Source organism: Macaca thibetana, chromosome 7 (genome assembly GCF_024542745.1).
Source record: "Macaca thibetana thibetana isolate TM-01 chromosome 7, ASM2454274v1, whole genome shotgun sequence".
Taxonomy (NCBI): domain Eukaryota; kingdom Metazoa; phylum Chordata; class Mammalia; order Primates; family Cercopithecidae; genus Macaca; species Macaca thibetana.
In genome coordinates, this window is record NC_065584.1 from 36,949,553 (window position 1) to 36,972,468 (window position 22,916).

The following is a 22,916-nucleotide window of genomic DNA, read 5'->3' on the forward strand; positions in this document are numbered from 1 at the left end:
CTCAAACTATATTCGTTATATGGACAACTTTATAAAGCTCACTAATGAGGTTCCTTGCACAGTGAATTTCCCATCTTTTTATACGTTCATCTCCCCATGTCCCTTGGGAAAAAGAGAGGATTCTAAAAGAGAACATTTCCCAGGTGAACAAAGAGCTTTTCAGGAAACTGGGGCCTGTCCCTCGAGGATGCTGAGAAATGTCAGATTTCTTATATGAATTTGATTATGGGAAATGTTAATGCATACATGTGTTTGTCTTTCCCCAAGCAGATTTCCAGCACAAGTTCACGGTGCAGGCCTCCCCCACCATGGATAAAAGGAAGAGTCTTATCAACAGCCGCTCAAGTCCTCCTGCAAGCCCCACCATCATTCCTCGTCTTCGAGCCATCCAGTGTGAGACTGTTTCCCAAATTAGCTGGGGCCAGAACACACCAGGGGCACCTGTCCCCTGCTCTGTCCAGCCACCGACTGGTCCAGGCTTGCTCCATCCATAACTTCTGCCACCTCTCCTCGACAATGTGTATATACATGCACATATGTACGCAAACCCTTAGCCCTCTCCCTTGTCTCTCTCCATTAACCTTACTACTGCCCCCTCTACCTTTTAGTCACATATCAGCAAAGGGGTTCGTGGTACTAATGGGATCTTCAGTGGTTCGCAAAGCAATTTGAAAACTGGTGTGTGATGTAGATACAGGTTACTACCTGGCCTGAGAACCTCGCACACTGTTTGCCATATTTGGGGCATTGTTGTTTTTCTTTCGTCCACGCGTCCCAAGGAAGGGTTTTTTTTCAAAGTATAGGTCCTAAGGAAACTTGCCATATACTTTATAATAAGCCAAATCTGGACCGGTTTTATCTTTGCTGCAGTATTTGCTTTAAAAAATATACTCACACGTACATGTAAGTGTGTGTGTGAATATACACCTATATGTGAATGAATTAGTTTCCCTGATTTAAAGACAGAGAGATTTTATTTAAAAATCCAAGATTTCGGCCAGGCGTGGTGACTCATGTCTGTAATCCCAGCACTTTGGGAGGCGGAAGCAGGCAGATCATGAGGTCAGGAGATGGAGACCATCCTGACCAACATGCTGAAACCCCACCTCTACTAAAAATAAAAATTAAAAAAAATAGCTGGGTGTGGTGGCACCCGCCTATAGTCCCAGCTACTCGGGAGGCTGAGGCAGGAGAATCGCTTGAACCTGGGAGGCAGAGGTTGCAGTGAGCCAAGATTGCACCACTGCATTCCAGCATGGGTAAGACTCCGTCTCAAAAAAAAAAAAAAAAAAAAAAGAAAGATTTCTAGCTTGAAAAATGAAGTGAAATCAGTGGGTTTCTTTTTTCATGTGGCTACAGTTGGCTGGCACTAATAGCAGCTTCCATATACTCCATATTTTGCCTCAGCCCCTTCAACAGCTTGTTTTTTGGTAACTAGTTCACTTCGCTCATTTATGATATAAACACAATCCCTGGGGCATTTGGGTCTCAACCCTTGCTCCGAGGTATTCATGTCAGAAAAATATTCCTACTCTCTTATCTGTCTTTCTCTAGGCCTGTTCCTTCCCCCTCTCCTACTCCTGACTTCCTTTTCCATAACCTTGAACTCCTCATTTTCTTCCTTTCCAGCCCTTTCTTTTCAAGATTTCTGCATTTCCATGCCTTCCTTACCCCTTGTCTTTTTTTCCCCCCTCACCTGCCTCCTTATTTGCTCACTACCCAATCCCACCCAACAAAACAAGTTAAGTCAGATCTGTTTGGAACTCTGATGTCTGGCTGGCCTGAGCTCTAGCTTTACATTGGATTTGTGAAAATTGAAGAAGTGTTTCCATGTTTAGTACTTTGAGAGAGCTAAATGATTGGTGGCTGAGAACTCCATTACTTTCCTGGAAGGGTCCACTTGGGCACAGAGTTTTTGATAAGGTCTAACTTCCTTGCAGCTCCAAATGTATGTGTGTGTGTCTGGCGGTGTAGAGGCTAGTTTGGGGGAGCCCTGTCTGTCCATGTTCTAGATCCTGTCCCACCCTTGTTATTCACAGTGACACCAGGTGAAAGCAGCAAAACTTGGGGCAGGAGCTCAGTCGTCCCAAAGGAGGAAGGGGAGGAGGAGGAGAAGAGGGCCCCAAAGAAGAAGGGGCGAACGTGGGGGCCAGGGACGCTTGGTCAGAAGGAGCTTGCCTCGGGAGATGAAGGGTAAGTGCCAGATGACATGAAATTCTTTCTCACTTGAAGATGGATGCACCATTTAAACATGGGATATGAAATACCTTTTTTTCTCTGTCGTGTGTTTGATTGCTTTCTGAGAAATTGCAAGCTTCTTGATCTTTACAACAGTTTTTCGACCTCCATGTTCCTGGAACCTCCTAGGACAGACATGGAAAACTTTTTCCATAAAGAGCCAGATAATACATATTTTAGTGATTCCTATGGCTCTCGAGCTCCACTGTTGGAACATAGAAGCTGCCAGAGACCATGGACGACATGTAAATGAGCGAACGTGACTGTGTTCCAGTAAAACCTTATAAAAGCAAGTGGCAGGCAGGGTTTAACCCACCAGTTATAGTTTGCCAACCCCTGAAGGCGTTCTTCTCAGAGTAGCAAGTAGCCCAAGCATTAACCAAATGGAAAAAGTTCTGCCAGACTGTTCTGCTTATACCTGGCTCTTCGTCCTTAAAGCATTCATGCAGAGGAAAGAGAAGAAAGAGCAGAGGTTAACAGGACTCTGTTGCCTAGAGGTTCATCCTGAAGCAGGGGCAGGCAGAATAACCCAGCCCTGGTAGTGCAGTTTTATACAACTCCAGGGCCACTAGAACTTCTTTCACATCTCACCCCATAGCCATGCTGCCATGTATGATGACCTCCTCTGGGCAGGGCACAAGGGGGCTGAGAGCCTTGAGTGTGCTTGTATTCTTACTCATGGGCTTGAGGCCTGGGGTTCAAATTCTCCCCTGAGCCTAGGTTCTTCCCAGGCCAGGCACTCACAGTGTAGTAGTGAAGATCTTTGACTTTGGCACCAAACTGCCTGGGCACGAACCCTGGCACCACCACACCTAGCTGTGTAACCTTATGTTTTCTCATTTATAAATGGGATCAGGCTTACAAGTGCCCTGAACCTGCAAATGGCCTTGGTAATCCTTTAAATACTAAGATTCCATGTCCAAAATCTATGATTTTCCCATGTCAGATCTGAGCTGAAGGTAAAAATCACAGTTTGATTCATAAAGGATTGACTCTCTGAGGCTAGGCTTTGGAAATCACCAGATACCTTTGAGCAGAAAGTTTAGATATGTAGCGCAAACTACCTCAGCTAGGTAAGAATCCAGCGATGGAATCCTTGGGGGATGGCAGATTCTTCTACTAAGTTTTGTAGGGGCGAGAGCTCTCCAGTTTGTCCTTTGAGCTCTCAGCTAGAGTAGGGTTGAACTGGTACTGAGAAACTCAGTGATCCTGAGTCTCTTGATATTTCTTGCCATTAATGTGATTCCAGATAGAGTTTACCAGACTGGCTATGGATTTTAGTAATTCCTATGGTTCTGCTTCATTTAAAGAATTTTTTTTTGGTCTTGGTAGTAAACTAACTTTATTTCACATTGCAAAATATTAACTTTGGAATTTTCTTCTTCCTCTCAAACTTTTGAAGGAATTAAAAAATACATGACTGAATTTTTTCATGATTCTCAGTTCCTATTGAAGGAATAAAAGTATATTCTATCCAGGCTTGAGTGAAGACCTCTTTAATGTCAGAAATTTTGAGAACTTCTATGTGATAATATTTCTGGGTTTAGTACCTTTTAACTAAAGAAAACGTGATGAACAAAAGCCATTTCGAATTCAGTAATGTTAAGTGAGTTTTGCATCCTCATCCTTTTAAAAAATAATACATATTTGTCCAAAACATGCATACCTCTCTATAGACTGGGTATCTATGGATTCACAGGCCCCCTGCAACTGTGCTGCAGGTGCCCAGGGATCTTTGTCCTGGGCCTGTGGTGGCTTAAACAGGATCATCTTGTTAAGATTCTTTCGTGGTGTGGGCTTTGCGGCTGCACAGTGGGAAGGCAGCTGGCGATGTAGTGTGAGTCCATCTTTGATGTGGGAGAGGCTGAGCTGGATGTGCCCTCCATTGCCTGCTACTGATTCTCTTTATTCATTGAAGATCCCCTCAGAGACGTGAGAAAGCTAATGGTTTAAGTACCCCGTCAGAATCTCCACATTTCCACTTGGGGTGAGTCTCATCTTCACCCTTTCACCAACTGTCCTGGTAACAATGTCCCTTCCATTTCCTTGTTCTCACAGCATACCCCATAGAATCAAGCCTCATTATTGCCAGGGCTGAACTGACTTTTTTGTTTTTGTTTTAAGCAGTACCATTGTGCACCTTGGGAAAATTCCTGTGTTGATCTAATTTTACCATATTCTTCACTCCACTGACCACTCCAATTAGGATACTCCTGCTTGATTTTAGAGAGGCTTAGATATGTGGCTATTTATCCTTTGGTCTTCAGCACTGGTTTTGACTTTACTTGTCTGGATTTTCCTGGATCCAGAGCTGGAAGTAATGTTACGAGAGTCTCAGTTGGAAGCCCCAGGCTGTGGTTTTGGCAGCAGGCTTATCTCTGTCTCTGTATTTTGGTTGAAACCAGTGGTGGTTGGGATGTACTTTAATTTGCTGGTATTTCTGATAGCACTTGAAACAGAATTCTGAACAGCGAAAAAGTTGATCCTCTGTTTCTCTCAAGATGGCTGGGACTTTGGGGAAAGTGGTCTTTAGTTTAATGATTCTTTCTAGCCTTAAACAAAAAAAAAAAAGAGCAACTCTGGTCATAATCCCAATATTTCCAGGGCAACCATATCCCACAGATTCCTCAGTCCTCCCTTTTGCTGTCCTCTAGGGAAAAGACCAGTGCTTCTAGGCCTCTGGTTCCCCCCTCCCACAAAGTGGTTGGCGGGGTGCCCAGGCTATATCCTCGGAGAGTTTCTGGCTTTCCATATGAGCTGATTACAGGGATTTGAAAGCGAGCCCCTGTCCTCTGTCTCTCCACCCCCAGACAAACCAAGGGCTCTGCTTCAGCACTGTGCTCTACCCACATAGGTCTGTCCCACAGTGCACTGGGTTGGTGCAGCTTTGTTGGTTGATCTTTCCTTTTGAAAAGGGGATGGCTTTGAAAGTTGCCTAAGCATGCCATAAAGCGTGGAAAGAGCCTGAGAAACGCTGTGTGTGGAGTAGCCTGATCCACCTCTGCTAGCTCGGCTGCCCGGTGCTTGCCTGGCTTCGCAGGTCTTTGCATCACAGTAACTGTAATGCCATGAATGTGTTGTGTCCAGTGTCTGCTTTGAGTGCTTCTCTCTTAAGATGGGCTCAGGCAAGACCCCCGCCAGCAGGGCCATCCTTATTCTTTCTGTCTGCTTGCCAGCCTGCCCACTAGTTCTTTCTACAGTTCCACAGCAGCATGTGAGGGGGGTGGGTCATGTCATTGCCCTTTTCTTCCCTGGAGCATGTGCATTTCTGTTTGTGAAGCAGGTGGGCTTGGTCAGGGTCATTGCCTGTATGTACTCCAAGGCTCTTGGGTAGAATAAAGCAGCCAGGGAGAGACATCTCCATAGCCCCATGGAGCTGAGGGTCGAGTAAGGAAGGTAACCAGTTCTGACAGTGTCCTCTTTTCGTCTGATTCAGCCTCAAGTCCCTGGTAGATGGATATAAGCAGTGGTCGTCCAGTGCCCCCAACCTGGTGAAGGGCCCGAGGAGTAGCCCGGCCCTGCCAGGGTTCACCAGCCTTATGGAGATGGGTAAGCATAGCTCCTGTCTTGGCTCTCTCCCTGCTCCCTTGGGGCATTCTTGCCGAAGCTTCTAGGACTGTTTAAGGACCCCTATCACTGCTTCATGGAGGCCATCTCCCCTTCTACTCAACTCCTGCCCCCCACCCTATCCCTTCTTAGTTTGCTCCACTCCCATTTCATTGAGTCTCCCCAAATTATCATTTCCTCCTGCTGTTGCCATGGAGCCTGCCCTTGGAATTCTATCCCGAGGGACCAGTCATAGTCTTCTTAGGGCAGTGCAGATGGGTGAGGCATTATATCATTCATTTACCTTATCTGGATCTAGTTCCCCAGTGTGGCGAGTCCACAAAGTGGGGGATGGCAGTAAGGACACTGCAGCCTTCCTCCCAGGAAGCTTTTCCCGTGTTACCCTGTAATGACTGAATGGGGAGGTGCTTCTCCACACTGTCTCTCAGATAATGCTGTCTCTGTAGATGTCCAGGGTCGTAATACATCAGTCAACAGAGTAGATTGGCTGTCCTACACTAGGGATTCCAATCCTTAGCGGGAGACTGATCCTAAGACAAGCTGCTAGGCCATTGTCCTAGAAATCCAGAGGCCCTTTTAATTTTAAGGTACAAAAACATTGGGAATGTTTTTGTTCTAGAATGTTCAGTGTTCTAGAAACTCATACTGCACTTTGTGTTAAGGGGCCGTTATTAGTCAGGGTTCTCCAGAGGGAGAGAACCAATAGGAACCAAAAGGAAGCTTATTAGGGAGAATTAGCTCACACAATTACAAAGGCAAAGCCCCATGATAGGCCGTCTGCAAGCTGGAGAATGAGAAAAGCCTGTAGTGTGGCTCCCAGGGAAGACAGGAGAGTGGCTCAGTCCCAGTTTGAAAGCCTTAACACCAGGGAAACCAGCAGTGCAGCCCCCAGTCTGAGGCCTGAGAGCCCCCAAAAGGCCTCTGTTATAGGTCTGAGAGTCCGAAGGATGAAGAACCTGGACTCTGATTTCCAAGGGCAAGAGGAGAAAACGTGTCCCTGTCCGGAAGGGAGAAACAGAGAGAGCAAGCTAAGCAAGCTGAGCATCCCCCTTTTTCTGCCTGCTTTGTTCTAGCCTTGCTGGCAGCCAATTGGGTGGTGCCCACCGACATTGAAGGTGGGTCTTCCTCTCCCTGCCCCCGACTCCCATCTCAGTCTCCCCTGGAAACAGCCTCACAGACACCCCCAGCAGCTGTGCTTCACCAGCCATGCAAGCATCCCTCAGTCCAGTCAAGTGGATACCCAAGTCACCATCACAGGTCCCTTATGAAAGAAATGGCAAATTAGCGGATCTTTTCTTCTGCTATAAGGAAATGGGCTCTGGAATAGAGAGTGGTTTCCCTGTGTTGGGGGTTGGATAAAGCCCCCTTGGTTCAGTGTTCAATTCCATGTTCTGGTCATCATACCATTTAACCTTTGTGTCCCTGAGACTGAGACAGGAGGCCTGGGTTTAGGGGAAAGGGCCAGATTCTTATTACTGTCACCTCACTTCCATTTCCTTTTTCTCTTCCGCTCTTGTCATCTTCACAGAAGATGAGGACAGTGAAGGCCCAGGGAGTGGAGAGAGTCGCCTACAGCATTCACCCAGCCAGTCCTACCTCTGTATCCCATTCCCTCGTGGAGAGGATGGGGATGGCCCCTCCAGTGATGGAATCCATGAGGAGCCCACCCCAGTCAACTCAGCCACCAGTACCCCTCAGCTGACGCCAACCAACAGCCTCAAGCGGGGCAGTGCTCACCACCGCCGCTGCGAGGTGGCTCTACTCGGCTGTGGGGCTGTTCTGGCAGCCACAGGCCTAGGGTTTGACTTGCTGGAAGCTGGCAAGTGCCAGCTGCTTCCCCTGGAGGAGCCTGAGCCACCAGCTCGGGAAGAGAAGAAAAGACGGGAGGGTCTTTTTCAGAGGTCCAGCCGTCCTCGTCGGAGCACCAGCCCCCCATCCCGAAAGCTCTTCAAGAAGGAAGAGCCCATGCTGTTGCTAGGAGACCCCGCTGCCTCCCTGACACTGCTCTCCCTCTCCTCCATCTCCGAGTGCAACTCCACACGCTCCCTGCTGCGCTCTGACAGCGATGAAATTGTCGTGTATGAGATGCCAGTCAGCCCAATTGAGGCCCCTCCCCTGACCCCTTGTACCCACAACCCCCTGGTCAATGTCCGAGTGGAGCGCTTCAAACGGGATCCTAACCAATCTCTGACTCCCACCCACGTCACCCTCACCGCCCCCTCGCAGCCCAGCAGTCACCGGCGGACTCCTTCTGATGGGGCCCTTAAGCCAGAGACTCTCCTAGCCAGCAGGAGCCCCTCCAGCAATGGGTTGAGCCCCAGTCCTGGAGCAGGTGAGTCTTCTTCCTCTTTTCTCTTTCCTTTGTGCCTCCTCAGGGAGTGAAGATGTTTGCAGGCCTCATTTTCTCTTTGCACTTCTGGACTTGCGTGAACATCATTCCTCCTCTTAGCCAATCAAGAAATACAGATTTGGCCGGGCGCGGTGGCTCACGCCTGTAATCCCAGCACTTTGGGAGGCCAAGGCGGGCGGATCACAAGGTCAGGAGATCGAGACCACGGTGAAACCCCGTCTCTACTAAAAATACAAAAAAAATTAGCCAGGCGCGGTTGTGGGCGCCTGTAGTCCCAGCTACTCGGGAGGCTGAGGCAGGAGAATGGCGTGAACCCGGGAGGCGGAGCTTGCAGTGAGCCGAGATCGCGCCACTGTACTCCAGCCTGGGCGACAGAGCGAGACTCCGTCTCAAAAAAAAAAAAAAAAAAAAAAAAAAAGAAATACAGATTTGGTATCTGGGAGGCAGCCAGGGCTGGCTGACTTCTCTCCGACCTGTGCCTCAGGGGTCTTCCCTGAGGATTGAAAGAAGACAGGCAGGTTCTAGGAAGAATCAGAAGACCTGGGACTCCTTTGGAATGTCCGGCCCTGAGTCTTAGGGTAGTTTTCAGGGCACAGGAAGGGAAGGAGTCTGGCTTCTAGTTATTCCCCGAGGAGGAGGATGCATTTTCCAGGAAGGAATCTTGCACTGCACGTGGGAGGCGTATTTTCTGCCACATAGCTGGGATTTTGCCTCTCATTATAGCATTAGTTCACACGCACTCAGAAGGCAGGCTTCCACCCATTCATCACACCCTTCGTCACTCACCCCTGACTCATACTTGCCTCCTCAGGCATGGAGATGAGTCCAGGTAAACTGCTATCCCTGTGCATATGACTGCCCTCAACACCTGACACACCTGGGGGCACACACTCTTTCCTGTCCTGTCTCTTTCCTGTCACCGTCTCTCGCTCCCTGGAAGACCTAAGTCTGACTTGGAAACAGCCTCTAATCCAATAGGGAAAGGGGGGATGGTAATGCCCTTTCAATGAGATTTAAATGTCAACAACAATTGTATTTAAATGTTTGACGTGACCTGCCGTCCCGTTTTTTGTTATACTCAGATATGTGACCTATTTGGGAACAGAAACCCTACATTACTCACCTTTGGACTTCTGATACCTAGCTCTGTTCCTGTCACGTGTTTATTACATGAATGAACAGTAAATGAACAGACATGCCCTTAAGTCAGGAGGCAGCAAGCTTTTTTGGTGAAGGGCCAGATAGTAAATATTTTAGGCTTTGTAGGCCGTGCAGTTTGTGTCGTAACTACTCAGCTACGCTGCTGTAGTGGGAAAGCAGACACTGGATGTGGCTGTGTTTCAATAAAATTTTGTCGTATTCCTTTTTTTCTTTTTTTTGAGACAGAGTCTCACTCTGTCACCCAGGCTGGAGTGGAGTGGTGTAATTACAGCTCACTGAAGCCTCCTGGGTTCAAGTGATCCTCTTGCCTCAGCTTCCCAAGTAGCTGGGACTACAGGCATGGACCACCATGCCTGGCTAATTTCCCAAAAAAATTTTGTAGAGATGGGGTTTCATCATGTTGCCCAGCCTGGTCTTGAACTCCTGGGGTTAAGTGATCCTCCTGCCTTGTCCTCCCAAAGTGCTGGGATTATAGGCATGAGCCACTGCACTCCACCTAAAACCTTGTTTATAAACACAGGTGGCTAGCTTGTGTGTCATTTGCCAACATCTGCCTTAAGTTATTTCATTACAGATATGACCCCCATATGTCCTATTATTCTTACCAGATACAGGGATCATGGCCTTCTAGTTCACTACTGTATCCCCAGTGCCTCCCAGTAGGTGCTCCACAAACGTTTGGTGATTCATGTTCTCCTGAGTGCATAGGGATATGGTAGTGTTGTGGGAGAGTAGTGGATATCTAACCCCGAAATATGGCACATCATCTGATGCTTCTCCCTTTGTCTTTTTGACCAGGAATGTTGAAAACCCCCAGTCCCAGCCGAGACCCAGGTGAATTCCCCCGTCTCCCTGACCCCAATGTGGTCTTCCCCCCAACCCCAAGGCGCTGGAACACTCAGCAGGACTCTACCTTGGAGAGACCCAAGACCCTGGAGTTTCTGCCTCGGCCACGTCCTTCTGCCAACCGCCAACGACTGGACCCTTGGTGGTTTGTGTCCCCCAGCCATGCCCGCAGCACCTCCCCAGCCAACAGCTCTAGCACAGAGACGCCCAGCAACCTGGACTCCTGCTTCGCTAGCAGTAGCAGCACTGTAGAGGAGCGGCCTGGACTTCCAGCCCTGCTCCCCTTCCAGGCGGGGCCACTGCCCCCCACCGAGCGGACGCTCCTGGACCTGGACGCAGAGGGGCAGAGTCAGGACAGCACCGTGCCGCTGTGCAGAGCGGAACTGAACACGCACAGGCCTGCCCCTTATGAGATCCAGCAGGAGTTCTGGTCTTAACATGAAAAGGATTGGGGTGGGCAAGGGGGACAGCTGGCGGAGATGAGGGGAGCTGGCGGGCACAGCCCTTTCTCAGGGTTGGACCCCCTGAGATCCAGCCCTACTTCTTGCACTGATAATGCACTTTGAAGATGGAAGGGATGGAAACAGGGCCACTTCAGAGGGTCTCCTGCCCTGCAGGGCCTTTCTACCCATGTCCACTGGAAGGGCTGTGGCCATCAGCTCTGGCTGTATAGGGGAGGGAGGGGTGCATGCATGTCCCCCACCCTCCACAGTCTTCCTTGCCTTTAGAGTGACCCTGCAGAGTCACTCAGCCAAATCTGTCTGCTGCTCCCTCTCCTCAGCCAATTGGGTGTGCGCAGAGCTGTCCTGGGGTCCCTTTGTCAGCCCCGAGTTCAGCTTCCCAAACACCAGTATTGGATATTCTGTGATTGATTTTGCTCCTCCTCCACTGTACCCCAACACCCAGGAATGGGAATCTGGCTTGGTTCGAGATAGGAGCTTTTCTGTGTCCTAAGCCCTTTCATGCTAGCAGGAAGACTGAAAGCAAGGTGGCCCAGTGTGGGGTCATAGGGCTTGATAGACCTGGCACTACCTATCTGCACTTCCAGGTGCCCCACCTATTTATTTGAGCCCACAGGTGGAAAGGGGAACTGCCTCAGTGAGAACAGGGGGACGGGGGTGTTAGGAAAAATATAGTAAAGTTGCAGTGAAGAGGTTCATGAAGTATGTCCTTGTTCTTTTTGGAAACTCTCGGCAAAGGGCAAACCAGCAACTGTTGAGGGTACCCATCTAGCTACTTGGGGTCAGGACCTCATCAGACCAGGTTTGGATACATCATATGCTCATCCCAGGAATAGTTTCTTGGGGGACTCATTCACTGGTGCCAGTTCTAAGTCAGAAACAAAATTCCACTGTCTGTTCGTTTTGTTGTCTGAACTTTATGTGTTACTCCCTTCGTTTGGTCTTCACTCTAATCCCTGGAATTTGTGGGCTTTTGGTTATGTTTAGTTAGTAGATATCACCGCAATGCCCTAGAACAGCATATGAAGTAGAATACCATATGGCCACCTAAACACTGGGACTTGGGAATTCACTCTCAACTGGGCCATCCATGTTGTGATGCCCTTGAAGTAAAATGGAGCCAGCAGGAGTACCTTCTGTAAATGCATGTGGCAAAGTGCTATTTATAGGGTGCCCAGGGAGCCCCTGATGTACAATAACCTTTAGGTTCCCCATACTGGAAACTGACCAAGGCCTATGCACAGGGAGCCCCTCATGCTGGGCTCTGGACCATGAGTGGAGTAGGAAGGATAGCAGAGGCCAACCCTGACCTTTCTGGAAGTTATTTCCTTAACTTGAATGTTGAGCTTCGTCTAAAGCTTTCTCATGTATGTCTTCTCCATGCCACTACTCTGAGGCCTCCTGTGTTCTGTGTGAACAGTTGTCTTTATGTGGGAATGGCGACTTGATTGGGAGTAGTCTCGAGGTCATTCCCCTTTTCCCTCGATACTCTCTGAATGCTGCTCCACTGTCTTTTGTCTTGGAGGTCACTCAGCAGGTTCCTTGCATTTGCTGCCTGGATGTGCAGCTGGCAACAGTGATGAGTTGGTCACTGCTCTTTCTCCATAACTAGGATAGATGTCCTGCCTTGGTGATCACTAAAGGGGTGACCTTGGTTTTCAAGTTGTTCCTTGCTTTGTGAGCCCATTAGCACTGTGGTTCAAGGGGCCCACCAAGTCTTGGACAGAAAGGCACTACTGGTTTTGTTGCCCAAGATTTTGTTATTGCTTTTCTTCTGTGTCCTCCTGTTTGTTCAGTGAAGCCAGTATGTAAGATACTGTTTTTGTCCCCATTCCCCTACTCCTGGGCTAGGAGGAAAAAATGTGAATCTTACCAGCAGTTCCAGGCAACCAAATGATTGTTCTTCATTCTTGATGGGGAGAAGTACATACAAAGTCTGTTCTGACCGGGCGCGGTGGCTCACGCCTGTAATCCCAGCACTTTGGGAGGCAGAGGCGGGTGGATCACCTGAGGTCAGAAGTTCAAGACCAGTCTGACCAACATGGAGATACCCCGTCTCTACTAAAAATACAAAAAAATTACCCAAGCGTGGTGGTACATGCCTGTAATCCCAGCTACTCGGTAGGCTGAGGCAGGAGAATCGCTTGAACCTGGGAGGCAGAGGTTGCAGTGAGCCAAGATTGCGCCATTGCACTCCAGCCTGGGCAACAAAAGCGAAACTCCATCTCAAAAAAAAAGGTCTGTTCTGTGCCTTCCTTCCCCCGGGCCCTCCATCACCTCAGGCTAAGCCATGAACACATCTGTATATCCTTGGCTTCACTAAATGGCACTCTTATGGCCCTCCAAACCATGCTGCCTGTACACAATGCTCTGTGGTATGAGGCAGAGATTTTTCCTTTGCTCATTTTTAACATTTGCCATTGTGTTAGGTTGCGGCCATCTTTCTAGATGTAGTGTAACTGATGTAGTGTAAACTGAATGATGGTCACCTGCCATTGAGTGACAGGTTGAATGCCATCCTTACTTGTCCACTGTGGGGAAAGATAAAGGAAGGCTAGGTCTTTGCTGAGGAAATAATTGTACCTGAAAGAAGCCAAAAGCAGGGTTATCTAAAGGTGCTACTGTGAGCATCCATGAAGAAGGAACAGTTACCATCTCTCAACTCCTACACACCTGGTCTCTGATGGGCCCTGACTGCTGCACTCTCTCTGTGGGGCAAGGCTGGAGATGGGCTAAGGATCTGTATAGTAGTGGCAGGTCTCAGTGGCTTTCTCTTCACTCGGGTTCCCTTGTTCTGTGGTCCTGGTCAGGAGCAGGCCCTGAAGCTGTGAATGAAGCCACTTGAATGGCTGTAGCCGGTCCCCCTTTCCCCTGCCTTCCCTTTGCACAAAGACACATTCCTTCTACTCCTGGCAGGTGCTCAACTTCATGGAAGATGATAATAGGAGCAGTTACTGTTCTCTGCCCCTGCTCCTTGGGTTCTTCAGCTCCTTCCGCTGATTCGGATTAGCCCCTGTTGACCCCCTTGGGAATCCAGACTGCTGCCAGGAGGCTGAGTAGATACCTCAGTTATGTGTATGTTATTTCTGAGAGGCTTTGGCGGATCTTCTTCACTTGGCATCCTGTGGCATCCCTAGGGTCTGGTGGTAACAATAGCCACGATGATACCTTACATTTGGACAACTCAGAACAGTGCTAACTTTTCCTCCTGACCTTTGCAAAATGACATCATTTTCCTTGTACATTTGATACACTTGCTAGTAGAGAAGGGGAAATGCTTAAAGATGAAAATTCAAATGAAGAGAAATGAAAAAGTGGCTTGGACTAATTGCTGAGTGAGGCCACCGGGCTCAGAACTGAACAAAATGCAGAATGGCTGCATTCACCATTCTGCTTTTGCTGTGTGGCCATAGGCTTGTCTCTTTAGCCCCTTTCAGATTTCCTTCCTTTAAAAGCAATCATCACATGCTTTCCTCTCAAGGGGGTTGGGTGTATGTATCAGAAGGTCAGTGAAGCTCCGTAGCTCCTTGCCAGCTCCTTCATCTCTACAGGATGAATCGCTGAGAGTGTGGCTCTCGTCACCTTTGCCTTGAGGGAACTTGCCTTTTCTTTCGTCCTCTGGCTTCTGGAAGAGGAGTGATTTGGAGGTGGCTGAGCATGACTAATGGGAGCCCCCGTCAGGCCCATGCCCTTCTGCCACATTTATGTAGCACCTGGTATTGACAAGCATTCTTTCCTAATTCCCCCACTTAACTTGTTGGACGCTGTCTGCCAATGTCATCCTCACCATTTGTGTCTTACAGAGAAGGAAATGGGAGAGGGAGGTTGGTAGCAACATCGGAGTGACGGTTGGTTGTCTCTCATTTCTTGGGGTCATCAGTCTGATTTGTTTAGAGCCTGGAATCATCCCAGTTCCTGGAAGAATCTTTGGAAAAGGGTCCCCTTACCCTTGGAATATGTGTCATGGTCACTAAGCCCCCTTTCCCTCAGGCTGCTGTTGCTCAGGGACACAATGAGATACCCCTAGGACATCTAGACCTGACTTTTCATGAACTCTTTTGCCTCTGTGGTCCTCACATTATAGTCCTCCCTCTCTCTTCCTTCCGTTGTGTGAAGGAGACACCTCCTGAGCAATCCTAACTCATCCAGCTCACTTTCAACAAAGCAAAGAGCAGAGGACACTGAAGACTGGATGGCTGTGAATGGCACACCTTGGGGTTGAAACCATGTTGGCAGGAACCTGGTGATCCAAGCTGCCTACTTCCTGGGTGTGTGAATTTGCACACATCTTTTCCCCTCTCTGGACTTCAGAAGCCTACTGTGAACTGGGGACGATGCTATCTACTTTCCCTCCTGAAGCCCTTCTAACTTTAAAATGTATGGTCCTGGAACCATGAGTCCTGCACAGAAACTGCAGCCTTGCCAGATCACTTCCCTTGGTACAGAAAAGTGTGCGTGTGTATGAAATATATGTACGGTTTTATGTCAAAAACAGTCGAATGTCAGCTGTTACATATGGTTCACCCTAATGTACCTGCCTCTCTCTTTGGCCTTAGGTCTGAGAATGACTTGTCTTTGTCAAGGTATACTACTGTTAGAAAGACATTACCAAATGCATCTCTTCTTTCGGATCAGCATATTCCTAGATTAGGAATTCAAATTAATGAAAATTCACATGTGAAAGGAAAATCCATTGCTATTGCTGGGCTTTTCCCTGGCATTGCTACCTGGGTGGGTGCTCACCACTTCAGGTGCTGATGTTGGAAGGCAGGAGGAGGAAGCTGAAATCCTGTCGATTAAGGCTAATGAACAGGGCTTAGGTGCCTAATTAGTGTGACTCAGCCCGGGACTTCTGGTTAGCTGTGCAGGCCAGGTGAGTCTCTTACGGACTTCCTCTCAGAATGCTGTTTCTCATTTTGTCCTGATGAGATATTGACAGTCATGTACACCCGCTTCCTCATCCATTTCCTGTCTTGGGCCCTGGAAGTACCATGGCCTCCGTAAGCTACCTAGGGAACCCTGGCTTTGCTCTTCAGCATTTTGGGCTCACTCCATGATCAGGAGCCAGTAGGACTGGTCCTCCCTGATTCTTACTGCCTGTGGTTCCCCATCCCCTACAGGGAGCCTTCTTTGGGCCTTGAGCTGGAAAGGGAGAAGAGCCTTGGGGTCCAGCTGGTTGTGGGAGCTGAGTTTTTCCACACCACTCTTTGTTAACCCTTGGAAACAGACCCACCTTTGCCCTAACCCATCTTCCTACCTGTCTGGTCTGACCTGCCCTCCTAGTTTTACTAGGCTGATTGGCAGGTGTGGACATTATAGGAGTCTATCGAGATAGGTGTCTAACTGGGTGTCTCAGGATTGGACAGCAGAATACAATTCCAGGGGTGCACAGACAGGCCTCTCCTACCGGGACATGAGGGATAGACGTCTGGGCATTCTGAACCTAGAGGTCAGAGTAGTCACAAGCGGAGCCTTGGGGAGCGAGGGCCCCGGGGACGTCGTGTTCCTTGCCCTACACTCACTGAAGTCCAAGGCCAGGTTTCAGAAGTAGTATGCTGCCCGTTCCTGAGATCCTTCACACCTGGACACCAACCCAGACAAAACCTGACTTAAAATTTTGATACTGTATTCATCGTGGAATTTTTCAGTAACTCTGATTTTTAAAAAATATTGTATTGGAATATGATTTATCTTGATTACTGAGGTTCTTTGTTTTTTGGCGCCCCCTTAAATTTTAACCCAAGGCGAGGGCCTCACTCCACCCTAGACGCAGCCGTGCCTGCCCTCTGTGAGGGGGCTTAGGTACCACTGTGAAATAGGTTTTATGTTTTTTTTCTCGCCCTTCCCCTCAAGTCCTGAGTGAGGCAGCAGCTCTCTGGGGGGTGCTCCCATTTAAATAGGAGTGTGTAGACTTACAGCAATGAAACATCTAGGAGCTTTTAACTTTGGATCTACACCTGGGTGTGACAGTTCCTTGGTGTTCTCTGGCTGCCATTCTGGCTGTCTGCAGCCCTGAGGGCACTTGTGTGTGTGTATGTTCCCTGGAGAAGGGAAGTGATTACGGCAGAGAGGCTCCTTTAGATTCTCATCTTAAACCTCTTTGGAACATGTTTGAATTCCAGAAGTGAATGAACTTCATTCATTCTCTCCTCCAGATTTCAGAAGGGACTGAAGTGAATGGAGGCTTTTTCACTCCCTGGCATGCCAAGAGCCACGATCCCTAGCTCTGTGCCTGCCCAGTGAGTCTTCAGAATTTGGCCATCGCATCCTCTGCTAGTATCATTTCCACCACCCTCCTCATCTTCTGTCGTCTTTATTTCATTCTTATCGTTTATCTCTACCTCCAGTTCAGATGCCATGCTGGCTGTGGCTGTTCATCACCATCAGACTGAGACGTAGATGTATCCCAGCCTGCTTATGAAGACTGATAATACATGATAATTTTTTTCCATGTGGAGGGGTGGTGCTGTCCTAGTGATTCACATATATGTGTAATTTTTGACTCCTTACAATAATTCTGGGATGTGGGTGTTACCCCTATCTAAGGATGTGGAAACCAAGGCTCTGATGACTCTGTAATTTGCCCAGGGTCACACTGCTAGGAAGCAAGTTGCTAATCTGCTGGGTTGCAAAGTCACCTGTCTTTTTCCTCTGAGCACATTTCTAAGCCACTGCTTAGAAGCTCTTGAGATAAAGTTGGCCTAGCTCAGGTCCACCTAGGTTTTGAGATTGCCCTTTGCCCAAGGAGGAGCTGTGTCCTTGGCTCGCCTGTCATCTGCCTGTGACCGGACTTGCACCCTCACAGGTCTCAGCTGACATCCTCAATGCTGCTGGCTGCCTTCCTCTCCCTGTTTCCTCTCCATGACTCCAGGGGTTTGAAGCACACAAGAGCTGGACATGTCAATTCTGTAGCTCTTCTCCCAACACCACTGAAGGCCATGAGCCTCTCTCCTCTGTTTCCAGCCCGCAGGTGCCCTGTTGCTGCTCTTCATTCCAGCTTCTCCTCACTTTTCTGTCAGTCTCTGAAGCTTGGAAGCCTTACTATAGCTTGTGTCTCCTCCCTGGGCGCTTGAGGTCAGGCTTTTGCCTCTTTGTCGCATTGAGCCACATGCCCTTGATACCCAGTTGTAGCAAAGAAGGGAGGTGATGAACTTGCTTACTTTGTTCTCTGATGTCCCTCCCTACGCATCCTGCACATTCGCCCACAACCACTCCCCACCGAAACCCAGATATGTTATAGTCTAAGGCTTTTAGAGGATTAAGGAAAGGAGTTGGAGGTGGGTTTTACTTAGTTCACAGAAAAGCTTTCTTTGGGATTTTTCCTCCCCCTTAGGGCTTTTAAGTCTAGGTGAAGTGAAAGTTCACGTATGTGTTTGTTTGGTTCCTCTGTAATTAGCTACTAGTTTTTATCCCTAGACCTTCTCTGCTCCAATGTCTTGTCCATGTGTCCTGACCCTGTGTCCTTGAATTCCCACTTTGCTTTGGGATTTAAGTTATTGTATGTTGTCAACAATATTTAAAGATGAAAAAGTTCTGAAGGAAACTTATCAGGTTCTTTCCTTTGGCTTTTTTTTTCTTTCAAGGTACTGTAAATTGTTAACTAGGGATGCCAAGCAGGCTTGGTTCAATGGCTAAACCTCTTATTGTATTACAGTGTAATGCTGATCTCAGCCTGGTCTCAACGCCAGAGCACACAGAGACTTGAATAAAACTGTTATAACGATTACCTCTGGTTTGTTGTGGTTCTTTGTAAACGCATCCTTTCCTGTTTTGTTTTGTTTTTTGGAGACGGAGTCTCTCTCTGTTGCCCAGGTTGGAGTGCAGTGGTGCTATCTCAGCTCACCGCAACCTCCACCTCCCAGCAGTTATCCTGCCTCAGCCTCTCAAGTAGCTGGGATTACAGGCACCCACCACCACGACCACCTAATTTTTTGTATTTTTAATAGAGATGGAGTTTCATCATGTTGGCCAGGCTGGTCTTGATCTCCTGACCTCAGGTGATCCACCCGCCTTGGCCTCCCAAAGTGCTGGGATTATAGGCGTGAACCACTGCGCCCAGCCTCTTTTTTCTTTCTAATTAAACTGAATGCTTAAGGAACTGGGCTGTTTCCAGGGAGTTTTCATAGGGAAAAAAATAATTGGAGAAAGATGGAAATGCTGCAGAAAAGAGGAGGTGGGTGAGAAGCCTCTCTGAGAGTCTAAGAGCCTCCAGCAGGATCATGGGGGCCTTTGTGAATGACACTGCTGAACGGTGCAGTCTCTGCTCACAGTTGACTTTCCAATAGCTCGTGGATTTTGGCTTTCAGAGCTGCTTGTGAGTATGGGCTGTCTCCTACTCCCTACCCCTAACCATGCTGACGTTCCTGGTGAAGTTGTGAATGGAGCTAAGAGGACAAACACATGGAGTTGTAGACATGTGAATAAGACTTGCTGGCTGTGGGTCACAGATTCCTTGTGGCTCTGATGCTCTTAATGGCAGTTGTCAGCTGTGTGACCTTGGCAAGGCACTTAACCTCTCTGGTCCTCTTCTGGAGCAAGCTGATCACAAAGCAGCCTTTGTGCTCTCACTTTCCATGATTTTGTGTTAGGTGGGGATGAGGATAAAAGCAGACAGGATGAATCTTGTTTGAGGCCATGCTTCACTGCTTGAATCCTCTATTTCCTCACTCAGCTGCAGGTGGAAAAAATGAGTTCTGAACTTAGTCAGATACCCTCATGCGTGAATATAACCTTTCGTTTCTCCCTGACCTCTTTGCCCTTTTCTCTGACACCTGGGGAGGGGTGACTCTGAGGTGGGGTTGTGTGCTGGATGCTTGGATTGTGAGGGCAAGGCTGACCTTTTGCTGAGCCTTGAAGTTAGTTTGACCAGGATCCAGAAAACCTTTGTAAAGCCAACTGGGCAAAGATGAAAAATTGACCAATCTCCTTGCTGGTGCCATATGGAAAGGTGCCATACTGTTTTTGTTTTGTTTTGTTGAGACAGAGTCTTGCTGTGTCACCCAGGCTGGAATGCAGTGGTGCGATCTCAGCTCTCTGCAACCTCTGCCTCCTGGGTTCAAGTGATTCTCCTGCCTCAGCCTCCCCAGTAGCTGGGACTACAGGCACATGCCACCATGCCCAGCTAATTTAGTATTTTTAGTAGAGATGGAGTTTTGCCATGTTGGCCAGGCTGGTCTCAAACTCCTGATCTCAGGTGATCTCCCCACCTCGGCCTCCCAAAGTGCTGGGATTTCAGACATGAGCTAGGTCACCTGGCCAGGCACCATATACTGTTAATATGTATACAAATTGCTACATGTTTCTGGAAAGCAGCTTGGCCATATGGTATTAAGAACTACAACACAGGCCTAGTCATTCCATTACTGCTCTATAGTAATAAAAACTAGTTCAATGTGTCAACCGTTGCACTAAGACCTAACCTATGTTATCTCATTTACAATATTTCAACGTCTTTAAGAGTAGGTCCATTATTATCTCCATTTTACATTGAAGAAAGTGAGGGCCAGAGGGTCGAGTAACATGCCCGAGACCACACAACTGGCAAATAGTGGAGCTGTGACTTGTCTGATTCTGGTGTCTGCGTTTGTATCATAAGATTGAGTTGGGGTCGGGCGCGGTGGCTCATGCCTGTAATCCCAGCATTTTGGGAGGCCGAGGCGGGTGAATCACGTGAGGTCTAGAGTTCGAGACCAGCCTGACCAACATGGAGAAACCCCGTTTCTACTAAAATTATGAAATTAGCCGGTGTAATGGCACATGCTTGTAATCTCAGCTACTTGGGAGGCTGAGTGAGGCAGGAGAATCACTTGAACCAGAGGTTGCGGTGAGCCGAGATCACACTATTGCCCTCCAGCCTGAGCAACAAGAGCGAAACTCCTGTCTAAAAACAAAACAAAACAAAACAAAAAAAAACAAAACAACTGAGTTGAATCCAGATAAAGATTTACAAGTCATCCCACGTTGTTTATAAGATCATTCAAGAGACTACAAATGACCCAAATAAGAATTTGGGTCTTCTTCCACCCTCTTCCTCACCCAACAACATGGAATCTGATACAGTGAGAGCAAGAAGGCTCTCTTCACAAACTAGAAACTGTCTAAATGCCCAACAACAGGGGGTTGCTTAAACTCTGCTTTTCAAGGCATTTATTGGGTACCTTCCTGTGCCAGGTACCAGCTGGACACTAGAGATTTGCAGCTTCTTTAGCCAGATTCTCAAAGACTATATTGTCTGGTGGGAGAGACCAAAATATGAAGAAATCTGTTTAATATAATGTAGTAAGCGCCATGACGGGGTGCTAAAGGAGCACCGTGGGCTGGGTTTGGCCTGAGCTGGGGCTTCACTCCGTGGAGGAGACAGATCCTGAGCTGAGTCCTAAAGAATAAAAGATACCAAGGCAGGAGATGGCGAGATGCTCCCTCTCCTCTCAGGCAGCACAATTCTGTCTCCACCTTTTTTAAAAAAGTAAACCTTGTAATGCCTCACCCTGGGGTCCTAGCGCTAGTTTTATAATGTACCATGTGAGATATTATGTGGCCATTAGATTGTTCATGAATAGGTTATTCATGAAGTTAAATTTTTCATGAATAAGAAAATGTGAAAATGCTCATGATAAGCTAAATGATAGGATACAAAAAATTTCAAAAGCAATTTGATCCCCATTATATACAGAAAATATATTTACATTTAAAAAAATACACACCTGACAGGCACAGGAAAAAGACTGGGAGAAAGTCAGTTATCTTCGTGGGGAGGTATCATAGATGGTTTTAAAATGTTCTTTTGGAATTTATTAAACTTTAAAAAAATGAATATATGTTACTTTTCTATTCAGCAAAACAATGGCAAATGAAGTAGTTTGAGGATGCTTTCCCATGCTAACCAGGTTCCTTTGCAGGTGTTCCAGAGGCCACTGGCTTCAAGGTTGTCCCCTGCCCTGAGCAGTATAACAAGGTGATTCCAGAAGCCCTGCTTATGGAAGGTAGAACTAGGGCCAACTTCCTGTTCCCCCTCACCCCTTTCTTCATCCCTTCCTTCCAGTGGAGAGATGGTGCTGGAATGGTGAGCACATGCAGACTGCTAGCAGAATCCAGTGAGGACACATGAACAGAGAACGTTCTAAGAAGGAGGTGCTGTGGGGGTTTCCTAGGGGCACAGCTGGTTAGGGATGTCAGGTCCTGCACAGGCAAACAGCACATTCCTACAACACAAGTGCACACCCTTCTGTGAAAGGAGCTGCGCCAGGCCTGGGTCCACCACACCCTGTTTATGCGCCTGTGGAATGTGCATCATTCAAGGCTGGGGCTGATATCCTAATCCTCTGAGCCCTTGGTCCCCACCCGATCTAGTCCAACTAGCTCAAGCTGGAGAACATGTTTTGGCATAAGGGGGTGGGGTGGAGATAAGGGCGGGGGTCTGCTGCTCTATCCCCTCCTCCTCTCAGTCATTGGTCACACTGCTGCCATCCAACCAGGGGAGCCTATTGTGGGGTCTCAGTGGGAGGCACTGGACACTTCTTTGTGATGGAAGGACAATGGGGAGGCTTGAGAAAGATCAGCCCTAGGAAATGTGCTCGTGGAACACAGGTTGGATCATGCCATGCCCAACGTCTGCAGGAAAGGATCCACATTCTTGAGCACAGCCTTAAGGACCCCACCCAATCTGACCCCAGTCTACCTTCCCATCACAATTTCCCTGTCTCCAGTCCTTCCCCATCCCTAAGATTCAACACTTCTCTGCTTCCTGAAACACTTAATTTTCCAGGAATGGAGGCCTTATGCTTGAGAGAGTATTATCCTCTTTATGAACTGTCTTTCTGACTATCTGCCCTGGTGTCTAAGAAGACTGCAACCTGTAAGTGGTCACCAAATTAAGTGGTCAAGCCAAGTGCCGTGGCTCATGCCTGTAATCCCAGCACTTTGGGAGGCAGAGGCTGGTGGATCACCTGAGGTCAGGAGTTCGAGACCAGCCTGGCAAATGTGGTGAAACCCTGTCTCTACTAAAAATACACACACACAAAAATTAGCCAGGTGTGATGGCTTGTGACTGTAGTCCCAGCTACTCGAGAGGCTTAGGCAGAAGAATTGCTTGAACCCGGGAGGCAGAGGTTGCAGTGAGCCAAGATGGCACAACTGCACGGCAGCCTGGGTGATATAGTGAGATTCTGTCTAAAAAAAAATAAATAAGTGGTCAAATGTGAGGGAAGGAGACAAGACAAGATGGGAAAGAGAAGAAAGGAATAGAGATCACATTTCATCCTCCAGAAGATGACAGTCTCCCTGGTGAGATTGAA

General features: G+C 48.1%; 1 protein-coding gene across 4 annotated transcripts in view; it reads left to right on the forward strand.

Moving 5' to 3' along the window:
- MAP3K9 (mitogen-activated protein kinase kinase kinase 9) overlaps positions 1 to 18,349 on the forward strand; it is an 88,502-nt gene extending 70,153 nt beyond the window's left edge. The window contains exons 7-13 of one of the 4 annotated variants that reach the window (XM_050797333.1): positions 271 to 393; positions 2,040 to 2,193; positions 4,157 to 4,225; positions 5,675 to 5,787; positions 6,879 to 6,920; positions 7,334 to 8,137; positions 10,115 to 18,349. In XM_050797333.1, coding sequence (XP_050653290.1) covers positions 271 to 393; positions 2,040 to 2,193; positions 4,157 to 4,225; positions 5,675 to 5,787; positions 6,879 to 6,920; positions 7,334 to 8,137; positions 10,115 to 10,599 — 1,790 coding nt within the window. In that variant the 3' untranslated portion in view covers positions 10,600 to 18,349. The remainder of the gene's footprint in view (positions 1 to 270; positions 394 to 2,039; positions 2,194 to 4,156; positions 4,226 to 5,674; positions 5,788 to 6,878; positions 6,921 to 7,333; positions 8,138 to 10,114) is intronic. The other 3 variants (XM_050797330.1, XM_050797331.1, XM_050797332.1) reach the window with 3 other exon arrangements.
- Positions 18,350 to 22,916: the final 4,567 nt, after the last annotated feature.